This window comes from Neovison vison, chromosome 1 (genome assembly GCF_020171115.1).
Source record: "Neovison vison isolate M4711 chromosome 1, ASM_NN_V1, whole genome shotgun sequence".
In the NCBI taxonomy this organism is placed as follows: domain Eukaryota; kingdom Metazoa; phylum Chordata; class Mammalia; order Carnivora; family Mustelidae; genus Neogale; species Neogale vison.
This window is the reverse complement of record NC_058091.1, coordinates 317,014,377-317,032,571: the sequence shown is the minus strand read 5'-3', so window position 1 is coordinate 317,032,571 and position 18,195 is coordinate 317,014,377. Positions and strand designations below refer to the sequence as shown.

At 54.3% G+C, this 18,195-nt stretch overlaps 1 protein-coding gene across 1 annotated transcript in view; it reads left to right on the top strand.

Moving 5' to 3' along the window:
- The first annotated feature begins 633 nt into the window (after positions 1–633).
- PLEKHG4B (pleckstrin homology and RhoGEF domain containing G4B) overlaps positions 634–18,195 on the top strand; it is a 74,598-nt gene continuing 57,036 nt past the window's right edge. Inside the window, 1 exon segment of the mRNA XM_044234606.1 lies at positions 634–724. Within this exon segment, the coding sequence (XP_044090541.1) occupies positions 686–724 (39 nt within the window). The 5' untranslated portion in view covers positions 634–685.

Genomic DNA, 18,195 nt, shown 5'->3' with positions numbered 1-18,195 from the left:
TGCGAGATCAGCGGGGCCTTCTGTGAGACCCTCCCACCCCCAACAAGGAGGCTCTCGGGGCACCGCATCAGTCAGTGCGCTCACTCTGACGGAAGAGAAAGCGAGTCCGGCTACGCCAGTGTAAACCAGGTACCAGTCTGTTCACACTGGGGGAAACCAGTGGCTGATGGTCTTCCGGAGCAGAAATAAGGGTCTGATGGGTCTACACTGGCAGAAATCCGACGCAGCGCCCCAGCCACTGGTCTGAGGACACAGTCAGGTTCCCAGGATTCCTGAGAACAAAAGTAAAAGCAAAGGCGGGGCCACCACCCGGCCTCGCTTCGGGGGGAGGAGCCCTGCGCCCCCGCCCCCATGACCGCCCAGGTGTGGGCACCTGCGCGCTGGGTGCGCTTGCGGGAGGTGAGAGCGGAGCCCCCTCCCCGCAGTCCTCCCAGACCCTCCGCCCCCCGCCCAGCGGAGGGGTTCTGCCCTGCGGGGAGCGCTGGGCGGGGGGAGGGGCCCTCCGCGGAGGAGGGGCGTTTTCCGGGGCAGGAGGTCCGCCCCGCCGGGGAGGGTCCGGGGCAGCCCGCGGGTCCCGCTCGCGCCTGGGGGCGGGCGGGGCGGGCGGGCGCCGGGAGCGGGGCGCGCGGGACAGTGGCCTTTATGGGAACGTTTTCCTCCAAGGTCGGACAAAGGCGGCGACAGCATGGCCCGCAGCGCGGCCGACAAAGTCTCCGGGACCGAGGTAGGGTCCGGCGGATGGGGACGGGGCGGGGGGGGGCACCGAGGTGGGGTCCGGCGGGTGGGGACCGGGAGGGGCACCGAGGTGGGGTCCGGCGGGTGGGGACCGGGGGGCACCGAGGTGGGGTCCGGCGGGTGGGGACCGGGAGGGGCACCGAGGTGGGGTCCGGCGGGTGGGGACTGGGGGGGCAGCGGAGGGGCCGCCGCGGCTTGGCGGGAGGGAGCTTGGGCTTTCCAGGCGCTTAGAGACCGTTTAGCAAACTCTGGCGTCCACCTCGGGAGTCCTCCGGAGAAAATGGGGTTTCCAGACCGATTTGCGTTGCTGGGGTCGGAAGGGAGTGAAGGGGGGGAGTGCGGGACTCAAGCACTTGTGGAGGCTTCGCCCGGTTCTCTGGTTACTCATTAGCTGGGAAGCGGGAGGACGAACCCCGTCCCCCCCACCCCCCGGCGCTCCCGAGACAAAGAGCTTGTACTCGCGGTTCTCCACGAAGATGGACTTTTATGTTGGAATCGGTTGATTTCAACCGGGGGCGTCGCCGGGGAAGCGAGACCGTCCTTCCCGGTGTGGAACAGGGGCCAGACCCAGGGGCCGGGACGCGGCTTTGTGTCCCTGCGTGCGGAGTGCGCCAGCGCCGCTCTCCCCGGGAAGCAGGCTTGCAGACGGTTCGGGTGGTAATTACCCTCCACTCCTGTTACCGACAGCGCTTCTACTTAAAAAGTGTAGCTGGTACTTTTCGGTGTCTAATTAAAAATTAAAACATATGATTAAGAAATTAAGTTAAATGTAGCTGAAACTCTGCATAATGAGTAGCTTAGGAATCTGCTCCTGACATGAGCGGACCTTAGGCAGGGCTGTGGGTGCTCAGAGGAGACTGGGCTTGGCAGGTCAGGAGAGATTTCCCAGGGGCCCTCCTGAGGTCGGCTTCCCGTTTCCCTGAACCTGCTTCAGATTCACAGGCTCTCCAGTGAGGAGGACCCGAACCGTCACTCTTTGCTCTCAGCGAAAGCGCTCGGGTTCTTTGACGTTAAGCCGCAGCACCAGGTTTCCGTTCCTGGCAGAGTCGCGTCTGCACTGGCCGAGCTGGGCGCGCGTACCACTCCCGACTCTGAGTTTTGATCTCACGGTGCTTTGGGGGACAAGTGGGCGGTCCAGGTGGGCCTGGAGAGGACAGCCCTGAGCTTCCCAGTGGGCCCGTGGGCCTGGGTCCCTGCTGACCTGTGACAAGCAGGACAGGCCTCCCCGTTTTATCCCCATCAGGCGGGCCTGGTCTGAAATGGCCTCTGTGGAACGTGGGCCTGTGTGTCTGTAGCATCCTTGGGTGGTCTCCCAGGCGTACTGTATTCCTTGTGAAGCAGCCCAAAAATGCCAGACTAAGGAAATAAAGCCGGCCCTGAATTTGTCCTGAGGCTCTCTGAGATGTGTTCACTGGTTGTATCATCTAAGCAAACACAGGAAACCCCCAAACCCCAGATCTCAGCATTTTTGGTGAGAATAATTTAAGCCCAGTTCACACACCACCACCTCCCTCCTTCCAAACAGAGCTAATGTTCTCTCTCTCTCTCTCTCTCTCTCTCTCTCTCTCTCTCTCGGTGTTTGAACTGAAAACCTGCTCATTACCCATTGTGCAGCCAAGGGGCAGCCCTGAAGCAGTGGTTTCCTCTCCACACACCTGTGCCCTGAAGCAGTGAGCCCCTGTTCAGGATGTGCCCCCCTGCCCCGTGGGCTCTGGGCTTCCTCCACTCCTCTGTCCCTCCAGCCCTGTCAGGGACCACCACGCGGCAGGTGGGCTCCCTGATCAACCAGCAGAGAAGAGTGAGCCCGGGGAGAGGGCTGGTCCAGCTGAAGAGCCCAGCACACTTCTGAGGGGGTAGGGAATGAAGAGGAGGAGGCTGGGGTGATGGCGGTGGGGGACAGACAGGTGGGCTGAGCGGGGGCAAGCCCTGTCCTACACACGTGGATCCTAGCGTGTCTTGAGAACCTGCGGTCCTGGGAGCAGAAGGCATCCTGCCATTGCCATCCGCCCTGCAGCGGAAGGGGGCTCCGGACCCTGACCTGGTGCCTGGAGATCTTGGAGATCGGATGTGCACCCACACCCACCCTCTTTCGCTGTCGCCCTTTGGGTTTGTAGTTCTGCCTCTCTGAGCTCCAGTCTGTTCCTCACCAGGGTTAGGGTCGGGGCGATGACGGTCCACCCACCTCAGAGCACCATCTGGGTTCACTTTAAAGACGAAGCGTAGCTGCTTCTTGAGAGGTAAATCCCATCATTCCGGAATTGAAGGCTTCTTCTACCCCGAGAACTGGGGTGCTCTTCCTGGTGTTTCTAGGCACCCCAGTTCAAGCCTGGGCCAAGTCCTCAGCTCTCAGAGACTGTCTGACCTTACAGAATTTTCCCCAGTATGGAGAAAATTGGATTCTGCAAAAGATACGTTATGGCAGATTTCTCTTATGGGACATTTCTAAGACCAGAGACAGGGATTAAAATTCAATACGTACCGCAGTTTGGGACATGTATTAATTTTAAGTTGTTCAGGTCAGCAAGGTAGCAAGTATGTGCACTTCCCCCAAAGAAATATCACCTGTCTGCGGCTCGCAGACCCAGAGACCCCCCCCCACCCTGGTAGGCATCGCCCTTGGAAAGCTCCCCCGGTCATCCTGTCTGTACCCGGTCCACAGCCACACACCCCACCCCCACCCCGAGCCCCTTTCCTGCTTGGCCTCGCCTTCGGAGGGCTTCCGTGAGTCTGAGCTGACCTCTTCGTGTGCCTGGTCTTTGTGGACTGTCTCCCCTGACAGTAATGGCTTTGCTTTTTCTCCCTGGTGCTCTGGTGCTCAGCATACCGCATCACACAAAGGAGGTGCTCAAGTCCTTGTCGCGTGCTGGTCACCCTCCTCCTCTTCTAAACCCCCTTTTCCTCCCCTGCCCAGCCCCAACCGTCTGCAGGCCTCACAGACGTCCTGCGTGTCCTGTGGGATGCCCGTGTACTGCTTCCCACCTGACCCAAGCTAACATCACCGCCTGCGGCTTGTAAGAATAAAAACAACATCGTCTGAAAGACGCAGCCGAGTCTGGGAAACCTTGTTTGTATAAGGAAACCGTCCAAGCAGGTCTGAAACGGCTGTCGAGGGAAGCTTGATATGACCCCGGGAGAGGTGCTGAATGTGCTCTGTGTGCTTTGTCGTGGGGACGACAGTGCACAGGGTAGAAGAGAAGAAACGCCGGAAGTCATTGTCAGTGAATGGGAAGGACAGGCAGCAGGAAGGCCCGTCCCTTTACTGTCAAGTGGAGGAATCATGTTTGGTGGGCAGCTCCGACCCAGGCCGTGCATTTGCCTGCGGAGTGGAGGGCATAGAATTTTATCCCGCTGACTCTGGGATCCCTTCGGCGCTTTCTCTTGCCAGGATGGGACATAGGGCAGTGTGGCACCGTGGCCGAGGGCTCTGTGGTTGGGAGGCATGCTGCGCAGCCCAGGCCCCAACCCTGGTTTCCCCACTGAGTGGGCAGACGAGCCCCTCCACCATGCCCTCTTTAGGATGGGGATGATAATAGTATTATAATGTTCTTAAAACAGTGTCTAGTATGGGCACCTGGGTGGCTCACCCGCTGAAGCGTCTGCCTTCGGCTCAGGTCATGATCTCAGGGTCCTGGGATCGAGCCCCACATCAGGCTCCCTGCTCGACAGGGAGTCTGCTTCCCCCTCTGCCTCTGCCCCTCCCCCCACACACCCCATCCCCACTCTTACGCTTGCTCTCTCTCAAGTAAACAAAGTCTTAAAAAAAAAAAGTTTCTGGTATATAGTAAGGGCTCAATAAATGTTAGCTATCATTCTGTGATTCAATGACAGGAAGAAAGATTTTCCTACAAGTAAGAGATAAAAAGGATTGAGTTTTAGGGTTTTTTTCTAATCATTTAAGGAAAAACATCCAATAAAGTTATCTTCAGGGTATTTTGGCATCACCCGGAAGAGGAGTTACAATTATAATACGTACTGTTTTACCAGTACAATTGTGGATTTTCCTTTATTTCTTTTCAAAGATTTATTTATTTATTTGACAGACAGAGGTCACAAGTAGGCAGAGAGGCAGGCAGAGAGAGAGAGAGAGGGAAGCAGGCTCCCTGCTGAGCAGAGAGCCCGATGCGGGACTCGATCCCAGGACCCTGAGATCATGACCTGAGCTGAAGGCAGAGGCCTTAACCCATTGAGCCACCCAGGCAACCCCTGTGGCTTTTCTTAAAGAAATGGTTTTTATACCAAATCAGTAGGCCATGAACTCAACTTGAGTCCAAGGATCCCATAGCGTTCCTTATGGATTATTCAGAGATGAAAGAAAATGTCATTGGGATTCAGCCACACTGGGTAACAGAGTGAGCATTTAGTTCTCACACTAATACTTGTGTGTCTAAAGCCTGTGACCTCCTGAGATCCCAACCCAGAGGATCTCAGTGACCAGTGATATGGGCAGAATATAACCTTCTCTCAAAGCACAATGTTTAAGTAGGAAAGCATATGGAAGAGTTGGTAGGGTTAGGGCAACAGGAATGAATGAGGAAATCAGATACACACAGTTTCTGAAAAGTTCTGGAACTAGCTTTTAAGATTTATTCTCTTTTTTGGAGAGAGAAAGAACACAAGAGCACAAGCAGAGGGAGGGACAGAGGGAGAGAATCTCCATCAGACTCTACCTGGGGCATGGAGCCCGACACGGGGCTCGGCTCCAACCCACAACCCCAAGACCATGACCAAAGCTGAAACCAAAAGTCGACGCTCAACCATCTGTGCCACCCAGGAGCCCCTGGAACTAATTTTTTAAAATAATATTCTGAGGTGAAATCCACAGTCAGTAAACAGCTTCAGAGCAAACAATGAAGTGGCGTTTCCCGATGTTCTACAAGCACTACCTCTGCCTAGTTCCAGAACATCTCTGTCCCCAAAGTAAACCCCACACACATGTCCCAATGTCTCCCCCTCACCCCTTCCCAGCCCCTGGATCCACGAGTCCGCTGTCTCCGGGGATCTGTGGGCTCCGAAGACTGCATAGAAGTGGGACTGTGCAGTATGCCCCCTTTTATTTTGCTGAAATACAAACAGCATACAGTTTACACGTTACAAACCATCTGCCCTCACAATGCTTTCTGTCCTGTGACTCTGAAACTCTGTTAGCTATTGGACAGTGACTCCCATTGCCCCCAACCCCCAATCCCTGACTGCTGTCATTTTACATCCCGCCCCCCATAGTTGGGACTATGCTGAGGACCTCATACAGTTATAATCAAACCACATTTGTCTTTTTTTTTTTCACCATCAAAATATTTATTAAAACCAAAGCAGGAGGGAACAGAGTGGTTAGGAAGGCAAATCAAAGTGCAGATTGGGGGGGCAGAGCAACAGTGGGGCAGAGGGGCCCCGTGGTCTGGGCTAGTGGCACCCTTCACCCACCCCTCACGTTTGTCTTTTGGTAATTGGGTTATTTAACTTACCATAAAGTCTTCAGGATTTTACGTTGAAGTGTCTGTCAGAAATCTCCTTTTTAAGGCCAAATATTATTCCTGTGTATGGATATACCAGTTTGTGTGTCCTTTTCTCTGTTGATGGACATTTATGTGGTTTCCGTCTTGGCTTTTGCAAACAGTGCTGTTATGAGCTTGTGTTTACAGGGTTTTTTGCAGACGGTATTTTCATTTCTTTCAGGATATGCCTGGGAGTAGAGTTTCAGGTTCTTGTGCTACTTCTGTGTTTAATGCTTTGATGAATCACCAAACTGTTTTCTACAATAGCTGAACCATTTCACACTCGCAACAGTCATGTGTGAGGGTTCCAGTTTTTCCACATCCTACCAACAGTTGTTCTTCCCTTTTTTAAAATTATTGTGGTCATCCTAATGAGTGTGAAGTGATATTTCATTGTAGATTTTGTTTGTATTTCCCTAATGACTATTGATGTTGAGAATCTTTTACCTATTTTTTGAAGAAATTCAAGTTCTTCGCCCATTTTTAAATTGGGCTATTTATTTTTTTGTTGATGTGGTTTTTTTTTAAGATTTTATTATTTATTTGACAGACAGAGATCACAAGTAGGCAGAGGTGAGGAGGGTGAAGCAGGGTCCCCGCTGAGCAGAGAGCCCGATGTGGGACTCAATCCCAGGACCCTGGGATCATGACCTGAGCTGAAGGCAGAGGCTTAACCCACTGAGCCACCCTTTGCAAATATTTTGTTCCATCTGTTGGTTGTCCTTTTACTTTCTTTCTAGTGTCCTTTGATGCACAAAATTTTTATTTTTAATGAAGTCAAACATATATTTTTTCTTCTGTTGCTCATGCTCATATCTAAGTTCAGATCTAAGAAATCACTGCCATCTGCAAGCTCATGAAGATTTAACTCTATGTTTTCTACTAGGAGTTTTATTATTTTAGGGCTTTAGCTCATTGATCCATTGTAGTTCATTTTTGTGTATGATGTGAGAAAGGGAGCAAACTTTATTTTTTTGTATGAGGATATCCACTTTTTCCAACACCATTTGTTGAAGAAATCATTTTTTCCTTATTGACTAGTCTTGGAACCTAGGTTGGAAGCCAGTTGGCTGTGGTTGTATAGGTTTATTTCCAGATCTTCAGTCCTTGTCTGTTGGTCTGTATGTCTGTCTTTCTACCAGAATCGCACTGTTTCGATTACCGTAGCTTTGTAGTGGGTTTTGAAATCAGGGAGTTTGAGCCCTCTGACTTTGTTCTTATTCAGGATTGCTCTGGCCGCTCAGGGCGCCCTGCGATTTCATATGAGGGTTGTCTCTTCCATTTCGGGGAGGGGGGAGGCCATGGTAATTTGGGGACACATTGCACTGAATTCATAGATGGTTTTAGAATAGTATTGACATATTTTTAATATTAGGTCTTCCAATCTGTAAACCTGAGATGTTTTTCTACTTATTAACGTGTCTTTAATTTCTCCCAGCGCTGTTTTGTAGTTTTCAGTGTTCAAGTCTTTCACTCCTTTGGTTAAATGGATCCTAACACTCAACCACTGTTATTCAACGTAGTACTAAAAGTCTTAGCCACAGCGCTCAGAGAACATAAAGAAACAAAAGGCTTCCAAATTGGTAAGGAATATGAAAAACTCTCATTATTTGCTCCTTGTTATTATATATAGAAACTCTAAAGACTCCACCAAAAAATGACTATAACCGATAAATGAATTCAGTAAAGTCACAGGACACGAAAGCAAGGTACAGAAATCTGTTGCATTTCTATACACTAATACTGAAGCAGCAAAAAGTGAAATTAAGAAAACAATTCCATTTACTGTTGCACCAAAATTAATAAAATACCTAGGAATAAAGTTAACCAAAGAGGTAAAAGACCTGTACTCTGAAAACTATAAAACACGGATGAAAGGAATTGAAGACAACAGAAAAAAATGGAAAGACATCCTATGCTCATGGATCAAAAAAGCAAATACTGTGCACTGTCTGTACTATCCAAAACAATCTACAGATTGAATGCAATCCCTATCGAAATATGAACAGCATTTTTCACAGAACTAGAACAAACTGCCCTAAATTTGTATGGAACCACAAAGACCCTGAAAAGCCAAGGCAACGTTGAAAAAAGAAAAACAAATCTGGAGATATCACAATTCTGGATTTCAAGCTATATTACAAAGTTGTAATAATTAAAGCTGAATAGTACTGGCATAAAACAGACACATAGGTCAGTGGAATGGAACAGAAAACCCAGAGATAAGCCCACAATTATATGGTCAACTAATCTTCAACAAAGGAGGAATGAATACACAATGGAAAAAAGACAGTTTCTTCAACAACTGGCATTGGGAGAACCGGACAGCAGCGTGCAGAAGGATCAACAGGACCACCTTCTGTCACCACACACAAACAGCAACTCAAAATGGATTAAAGTCTACATGTGAGACCTGAAACCACAGAAGTCCTAGAAGAGAGCCCTGGCAGTAATGTCTCTGACGTTGGCCTTAGCAACATTATTCTAGATCTGTCTCCTGAGGCAAGGGAAACAAAACCAAAAATAAACTATTGGAATTACCTCAAAATAAGAAGTTTCTGCACAGAGAAGGAAATAGCAAACCTGAAAGGCAAGCAACTGAATGGAAGAAGATACTTGCAAATGTGATATCCAATAAAGGATTAGTATCCAAAATATAGAAAGAACTTATACAACTCAACACCCAAAAACGAAACAAAACAAAAAAAACAAGTACTCTGATGACAGTGGGCTGAACAGATTTTTCTCTGAAGAAGACATCCAGATGCCAACAGACACATGAAAAGATGCTCAGTATCACTCCTCATCAGGGAAATGCAGATCAAAACCACAGTGAGATGCCACCTCACACTTGTCAGAATGGCTAAAATCAGTAACATAAGAAACAAGTGTTGGCAAGGATGCAGAGAAAGAGGAACCCTCTTGCACTATTGGTAGGAATGCAAACTGGTGTGGCCACTGTGGAAACCCGTATGGAGGTTCCTCAAAAAATCAAAAACAGAGCGAACCTGGGGCACCCGGGTGGCTCAGTCATTAAGCGTCTGCCTTCGGCTCAGGTCATGATCCCAGGGTCCCGGGATGGAGCCCCGCCTCAAGCTGTCTGCTGGGCGGGACACCTGCTTCTCCCTCTCCCACACCCCTGCTTGTATTCCCTCTCTCGCTGTGTCTCTCTCTGTTGAAAAAACAAATTAAATCTTTAAAAAAAATTTTTTAATGAATTAAGAATAGAGCTACCCTACAGTCCAGTAAGTGCAGTATTTGGTATTTACCTCCCCAAAATGAAAACATTGATTCAAAGGGATACATGCCCCCCAGTGTTTGTTGCCCCGTCATTTACAGTCGCCAGCCCGTGGGAGCAGCCCCCGCGTCCATCCGCTCAGGAATGGCTAAAGAAGAGCTGGTATCTGTGCGGAGTAGTATTCAGCGTAGAGAAGAATGCAGTCCTGCATTTACAATGACATGGAGGGAGCTAGAGAGAATAATGCTAAGTGGAATAAGTCAGTCAGAGAAAGACAAAACCAGGTGATCTCACTCGTGTGGAATTTAAGGAACAAAACAAATGAGCAAAGGAAAAAAAGAGCAAAGGAAGACACTCAACTGGAGAGAACAAAGTGATGGTTACTCGAGGGGAGGCGGGTGCAGAGGTGAGGGAAGTGGGTACTAGGGACTGAAGAGCACACATCGTGAAGAAAAATAATAGTAAAATGCAACGAAAACAATGTATCCGAGGTACTTTATTTCTTTTGAATGCTATTATGTTATTTTTAATTATGTTACTATTCATTTCCTTTTGGGATTGCTCATTGCTAAGATACAGAAACGCAACTGATTTTTATCTGTTGGTCTTGTTCCCTGCCACATTGCTGACCCTGTTTATTAGCTCTAGGTAGCTTTTTCATTGATAAATAGAGATCATTTTACTTCTTTATTCCTAATTTGCATTCCTTTAATTTCTTTTTCTTGCCTAACTGCTCTGGCTAGAACTTCCAGGGCAGTGTCGTATAGCAGTTGGGGAAGGGGATATCCTTGCCTTGATTTTGATCAAGACTTTTAGTCTTTCATCATTGCGTCTGAGTTTAGCTATGGATTTTTATAAGTGCCTAAGATCATGTTGAGAAAGGTCCTCTCAATTCTCTGTTTTCTGGATGTTTTGATCATGAAAGTGTATTGTCCAGTGTTTTTTCTGTATCATTTGAGATAATCATGGGCTTTTCCTTTGTTTTATTAATGTGATGTTGTATAATGATTAATTGTTGAACCACCCTTGCATTCCTGCGATGAATTCCGCTTGGTCATAGTGAATTATCCTTTGAATACTGCCATGAGATTTGGTTTCCTAGGATTTTTTTGAGGTTTTAGAATGAGTTTTATAACTCTGCTTTCAAACGTCCTTATACTGTGTAAGAATACATTTTAAGAGCATAAGTTTTGAAATGAAAGAAAACAGTTTGTATCAAAGGCAAAAACACAAATTAGTAGAAAGTCAGAAATTTACAGCTAATTTTTACGACTTCAGAATGTAACAGGCCAGAGAACGGTCAGTAGAAGGTCTGTGTGAGGTTAACCCACGTACGGTGTTGCCGTGGTGCCGACGCTAGAGCCTGCCTGTCCATCAGACTGTGCTTGCTGGCTGCATACTTAAGCACCCAAGAGGTGCTGTCTTCCCCTCCTGTAATCTCGTTCCCCCTCCGCATTACGGTTTTCTTGTCTTACAGCCTGTGCCAGGCTGGCAGCCAGGACACCAATCTTTTTACCCGTCACAGTGCCTAGAACACAGTAGCTTCTCGGTGGGTGCTCTTTGGTGCTTGGTGTGGAAGGCCAGTGGGTGCCTCTGTGCGCAGCTTCTAACGAGAAGGAGCACAGATGAGGAGGGAGCAGAAACAAGGGATCGATTCATCAGCACCGCTGGCCGGCCCTATCATATTGTCCAATTGGAACACTTTGAGGGAGAAAAGAGAGGTAATGCCAGGCCCACAGGTGAAAACCCCATTGTCTGGGAAGCCCTGGACAGGATCACCAGCCAAACGTGGCCATCACTGCCTCCTGGAAACCGTAGTTTAGACGACGGGGTTAGGTCTCCACTGGGAATGGAGGGTCCTCGTAGACAGGGTGCTCTGGTCCCCACTGGGGGGACTTTCGAGCCAGACTGGGTGGGCATGCTGACACCATGCCCTGTGGAGCCCGGCAGGGCCACGGAGCGCCAACCCACTTTCTAGGGCTTTGCCTGGTCCGGCGCCTGTGCACTGAGCTGGGCCTTTACTGCGGGGCGTCACAGCGCTTGTCAGTGTGTTCCCAGGGCACGCCAGCACCTCCTTCCCTCTTTCTGCATCTGTGCTTTGTGCTCCAAGGGCTCCCTTCGTCTGGGTTCCCAGGAGTCGGTGAGCACATCCGAGTGTGGTGTGGGCTCCGGCCCCCTCCTCAGACCCAAGATCCACTAGTGTCTTGTCTAGTGCACCTTTCTCGGCCACTGTCTTGGGCCCACGCTGGAAACCACAGGGACCTGCTCACATCATGTAGAGCTGTTCACGCTGGCCTGCCTGTGCCTAGGGCCGCTGTGCTTTGTGGACCAGCTCAGCCGGGACTTTCTGAGGCGGGAGACTGAAAAGCACGATGAGGCACTCCAAGCGTATTTGTCACAGCTTTCTCGTTCGAATAACTCTTTTGTTGTTCTTATCATGTCCACAGAGTTTGCATTTTCCCCTAAAATACCTTAAATTGTTCTTAAGCAAACTGCCTTCCTGCACTCCAGCACAGCCCCATGAGTGTCCCTCCAGAGCCTTTCCTGCCAGGGCCCCTGCAAACCTGAAGGCCCTGCTCTCAGCCTCCCATGCACCCCCAGCGTCACCTGACGGAGGCACGAAATGTGCCTTCCCAGACTTGCACAGCTCAAGTTAGGGGGTTCCCTGGTTGTGTATCAGGCTATTAAAGGCAGAAAAGTATAACAAGAACTAGAAATGATTGCTTTTACGTGTTCTAAGCACTTAACCACGGGGAGACATTCATAACCTCTCCCCAACCCCCCGACCAGAGATGCTGGGGGCCACCCTCCGTCACAGGCCTTGACTGCGGGCCCCGAAACACACGTGGAATAATGCAAAACCATGGGCAGTTAGCTGGAACCTGAGTGTTGAATCAGAAAATGCTGGTGTCGGCGGAGCCTTCACCCAGAAACAGCTGTGCCAGAGCCGGGGTCTGTGCCAGAGCCGGGGTCTGTGTGTCTCGGGAACAGCACGCAGGGAAGGGGCTGCCTCGGCCCACCCTCACACCCCTCGGCTGCTTTGCAGGGCTTCCTTCCTCGAGGGAGGGGTCAGCAGACAGTAGGCCTAGAGGCTTTGAAGGACCGTCCGGTTTCAGTCGATACTTTCGTGGCACAAAAGCTGCCACAGGCAACTCGGAGAACAGGGGTGGTTGTGGTCCAGTGAAGCTTGATTTATGGCACTGAAACGTGAATTTCATTTAATCCCGCACGACTGACCTAGAGGCCCTCTTCTGCGTTTTTCTCCAACCACTGGGGTCATGGTTTGTGGTCGCCTGGTACCGCGTGGAGACCAGGAGGGACAGAGGAGCTGGGGTGACACCAGCATGCCCGCACACCGCAGGTGAAGCCCAGGGTGTTCCCTCTTGCTGCTTTGAGGCTGAAGAGGCAGCTTGTCCCAGGAACACCCCGTGGAAGATCCTGGGTGTGTCTGGTGCAGGGAGAGCCACCAGAGGATAAGACCCCATCAGCTCTAGGCCGGTTCTGCGCTCAGACCCCCACGGATGGGCCCGAGCGCGGGCTGGGGGCTGTGCCAGTCGCAGGGGTCACGCGGGCACAGGCAGCGTAGGCCGTGCGGTGCCGTCTCCGTCACCACCGCTGTGACCGCAGTCACCACCGCGGCGGCTGTTGTGGCCTCAGGGGCACGTGGCAGGCAGCGATGTCCGGGCCCTGCTGAGAAACGGCCCGGCCCGCGTCAGCCCCAGCCGCCGGGGGCCACGACGGCCCTGGTCCTGAGGCAAACTCGGTCTCCTCCGGTCGAGAGGAAGGCGCCTTGATGTTGGTGTTGTCTCTGCAGCTCTGGGAGGACTGGGTTTAGAAACCCGGGAGAAGTTGTGTTTTCACACGGGATCGGTTTTCTTGTGATTGTTTCACGTGAGGCCCCGGCAGAACCTCAGGAACAAAGCGGGAGAAGGAGATCCTGCCGGAAGGGAAGACGATCCCGCGGGCAGAGGGCCTGGAGCTCCCGAGGTGGGCGCGTTCCCCGAGGGCTGAAGGGCCTGGGCGCGAGCGGCCGCCTGCGGGGGGAAAGAGTCCCGCAGGCGCTGTGGACACGCGCTTGCCCTGGCCCGGGTCCCCTCCTGGGGTCCCTGCGCGCCGTCCTCACAGCCCCCGAGAGCCCCTCCGCACGAGGCCCGAGGAGCGGGAGGCCTGGGCCCACCTGGCGAGCGCGGCCGCCCCTGCTGGGGGCTCAGTGGGCGGCGGCAGGGGGGAGGCTCTGGGGGCTCAGTGGGCGGCGGCAGGGGGGAGGCTCTGGGGGCTCAGTGGGCGGCGGCAGGGGGGAGGCTCTGGGCTCTTCCTTGAGAGCCTTCCACGACGCACCTGCCCGTTCCCAGCCAGCAGGTTCTGGCACACGCCGCGCTAGCCCGGGCAGCTGGGACGGGCAGGAAGAGCACAGAATCGGTTTGGAAAGGACGAGGGTGGAGCGTCCGCTGCCCGGGAAGGTCCGGCTTCCGGGGGGCGTCCGCGGGGAGGGAAGGAGGGAAGGCGGCTCGGCAGCCTCCGTCCCCTCCTAAGTCGGGGAAGCTGTCCTGGCAGCCACGCCAGCGGGGCTCTGAGCACCGAGCTCCAGCAGAGCCGGCCCAGCGCCGCCTGCGGAGACAGGGCCGTGCCCGGAGCTCCGCGCCCTTCGGGGATTTCCACTGCCAGGAGCGCTCGCACCCGCGAGGCCCTGGGGCGCGAACGGCAGCTTCAGGACAGAAGTCGGGAAACTGCACTTCACGGTTCTTTGGAACCTTGTGTGTCTCTTCAAAGAAAACGTTTTCAGGGTTGCGTTGGCAGCAGCCCGAGACGGCTGACGTTCCGATGCCCCACACGCACGTCCCGCTCCGCAGCCACAGAGACGGAGCCCCAGGTTTCCGCTCCGTCCGCACCGGTGGGGCCGGGTCTCCCGGGAGGCCTCGGAGAACGGGCTCCTGCTCGAGGGGCACAGCTGTCTGCAGGCAGCTCCGACCCTCCAAGCACCTCACAGGCTGTCTGTCCGGGGGGCCTGGAGAGAGCCCGTAGCCCATGCCCCAGAGTGTGTGCCGTCGCTGCCGTGGGGAGGCTTGGGGGGCAGGGACCCTGAGTCGGGGCAGCCCTGGGTCCGTGTGTCAGTTGGGATGTGCAGGTCATGCCGCAGAAGCAGCGGCCCACCCCGTCGCGGTGGTCGGCACAGGGATGACCCGCTTGTGCCACGTGCCCGTCACGGTCATCCTCTCCGTTTTACTGGGGGTCCAGGCTTGAGGACCAGCTTCTGGGGAGGGGGCGCTCCCCAACCTGGGCCAGAGGGGAAGGTCGTGGGTCGGAGCACATGCTGGCTCGTAGAGCCTCCGTCAGAACCCGTCTCTGCCACTGCCACCGTATTTCTTTGTCACGTGGCCTGAGGCCAACGGACAGGGATGTGCCCTTCCGCTCAGGGAGGCCAGGACTCCGTGAACAGCAGCCCCATGCAAGGGTCACTCTGTTTTACGTCAACTCAGTACCCGACTGGGAAGCAGGCTGCTGTCTCCTCTGCCCAGCATCGTGGAGAACAGGTGTTCCTCACGGGGATCTTTTCCCCATAAACGAGCATGGTTTTAGAGCCCAGATGTTTGTTTTCCTGCCTCTCTCTTCTGAAGATCCTGTACACATTTCGTGGGGTAACTCGAGTCCGTGAGTGCACTCAGGCGGACCACAGGGTGCACAGGCCAGAGGCAGACCCCAGTGCTGGAGACACAGCACAGAGGGCAGCGACGTGCCAGGTGAGCCGTTCGGAGCTGAAAGAAGGCTCACGGGGACAGGAAGGCCAAGGAGAGTCTGTGGAAGGTGTGAGCTGAGCGGCAACGGCCTGGGGCTCGGAGCCTGGGGAGTGCTGGTCCGGGAGAGAAGCCCCAGCCCTCAGGGGGCGGAAGGAGCCACCTGGGCCCAGGAACGGCCCACAAGGGCTGGCCAGGGTCCCCGCGGGGCCAGGCGGAGGTTAGCCGGAGGCATGTGCAGACCGGGTGAGACAGGCTTGTCTCTCACAACGCCTGCACAGGCGGGCACAGCGGCTCAGCAGAGGCTCAGGCTTTCTGGATGGGATTTCTTTGATTGAAAGGTGGTTCCTGGGCCTGTGCACACAGGAAACGGGAGATAGCCATCGGCACCTGCAGGAAGGAGGCCCCGATGAACAGGGACTGAGCGGCTATAACCAGGTCGCTGCTGAGAGCAAACCTCCTGGGAAGTGTGGGTTTCACACCCAGCCCCCACAAGGCTGAGAAAGTAGCTATTGATGGAAAGTGGGGCAGGGATAGGCCCGACATGGGTGCCCTTCCTGTCCCGGGGCCTCGGTTTGGAGGGGCTGTAGGAACAGCTCCGGTGTCCCACACTGGGTGCCCACTGCCCATTGTGCATCCTGACGTTCGTTTATAAACTATGGCAAAGGCCACAGTGGTGAGTATGAAGGCCACCCTGACATTCTGGGTGGGGGGCACCCCTGCGTCCCCTCCTCTGTGGGGTCCCACCCCGGCTGCCGCGTCTGGGGCATCGCTGGGAGCTGGTCCCGGGGCTGCAGGATGAGAGGAGGTCCCAGACGAGATGAGGGGTCTTGAGGACCACAGCCCCCGCCCGCCCACCCGAGCTTTGCCTCCCAGGTGCTGTCTGAGCCCGGCATCAGCGACCTGTCAGTCTTCAGAATGAGGTGGCGTGACTGGGTCCCAGAGAAGCCCCCGGCCTGGCCAGGGGTGGGCAGAGAGGACGGTCCTGTCTTACCACAGCTGCTCAGTCTTCGACCCCAACTGAGGCCTCATCCCGGGACTCTGCAGTCTCGTCCTCCGACACATGACCCCCCGTCCCTGGGGTGCAGGGGCCCAGACGGAGAGGGGTTACCCACAGGGTTGGGCCGTGGCCCCTTGGGCCATTGGGGGTAATTGCAGGGAGGCTGTCTCTGGCGTGGCTGTGCTGAAGCCTTCCATGTTCCTGCAGGTTCCGTCCCCACTGGAACAGGAGGGGGGTCAGCCACCAGCTCACGGCTGTGCAGCGAGGGTGGGGCAAGGGTCTCGGAGTCCCGTCTGTGCACGGCCTGCTCGGGGATCACGCTGTCCCGCAGGGTCTCATCTTGGGGTGCCCCCCCCAGGAAGCAGGGTGGTACCTGCAGTAAGCCCTTGCATACCTTCCAGGCGGGTAGAAGGACCCTGATATCCAGGCCCACCCCTCCCCGGCTAGCAGTCACCCTAGCCGTTCTGTGGCTCTGCCTCCCACCATCTTTTGGGATGTTGTACTTGAGGGAAAATGTGAGTGAGTGTTGATGGTCGGTCTTCGCCTAGGCCTCCTGTGGCCCAGCCCCTCCAGTCTGCTGTTCCCTTGTCAGCATTAGCTACTCTTCTCCTTCCTCAAAACCAGAAGAAGTCCCCCTTGCTCTGACGTATCACATGTCACCTGTCCCCTGGGAGGAGGGAGCAGGCCGTTTCCAGCTGAGGCGTGTTTTAGAAACAAGCACTCCGTTGTCTTTGTCCCTGAGGCCGGCCCCCGCAGGATGGGCACAGAAGGGCCTGGGGACCCCTGGCCTCTGTCTTCTCACCTCTGGCGTGTGTGAGGCCCGGTGGGCTGCGCGTAGGGCCCGCACCGAGGCCGGGTCAGCTCCCGCGGGTGCCAGGAGGGACATGATTACTCGCGGACGGTGCAGGCGTTGTGAGAGACAAGGGTCTGGGCTTCAGGATTCACCCACCTTTCAGTAGCGGTTTCCCTGCAGTTAATTGGGAAAGTAAATCCTTCACGGAAGAGAAGAGCCCTAAAACATTTCTCCGGACGGAAGAATTTCCCGCCGTTAAATGCAGACGCAGCCTTGCGGTGGCCGAGGGGCGATGCGCGGACTCAGCTCAGCTGCGCGGGGACCAGCGCTCCGCACGGGGCCGCGTCCCCCGTCCGCCGAGGTCCGTCTGCAGGGACCCGCGTTCCAAGCCACCGGACGAGTCAGGGCCCCGCGGACAGGCGAGGGTTCCGGTTCGACGTCAGGCCGAGCCGCGCGTGAGCGCCCGTGGTTGAAAGGACGCCCTGAATCAGGGGCGGACAGGGACTGGGGCCTTGACCGTGCACCAGGTGATGGCGTCTGCCTTTGTCTGCTCTCATTCCCCTGCTCCGCGCGTCCTGATGTGCGCGTCGCACCTTCCCGAGAGCAGCGGCAGAGCGGGCCGGGGCTGCCCACACGGACCTCCTCGCTCACGCTGCGGCCACTCCCTTCTCCTCCTGGGCAGCCCGAGGCCAAGGAACTGTTCTGAGTGATTTCAAGTACTTCTCCCGGCTCGCCAGCAGCCGGCCCCGCACACACCTTCGGACGCCTTCACGCACCGGCCCTCAGCTTCCTTTTCCCTCCCGTCCCTACTGTTCTGCACACGACCCTCCCTCACACGCACTTTGTGTCACACACACTCTCCCTGGCTCGCGCTCTCCCGGACACACACTTTCTCACGGATGCACACTTGGCCTCACACACGCACTTGCTCTCTCCCGCGCTTTCCCTCACATGCGTGCTTGCCCTGGCACGTACGCCCTGCTCTGCGCACACCTTTCCTCCCACGCGAAGCTGCGACACGCACACCTTCATCCCAGGGGACGTCAGGGAAGAAAACGTGACACGGAGTAAACGTTCAAGATGATCGAACTTCACCCTTGAAGATACCAAGATAACGGTCTCTTTAAGCATTTCTTCTGCAAATCTTTCTGAAATACACTATACCCTTATCTCTTTCTTAAGCCGAACTGAATATATTCAGGGAA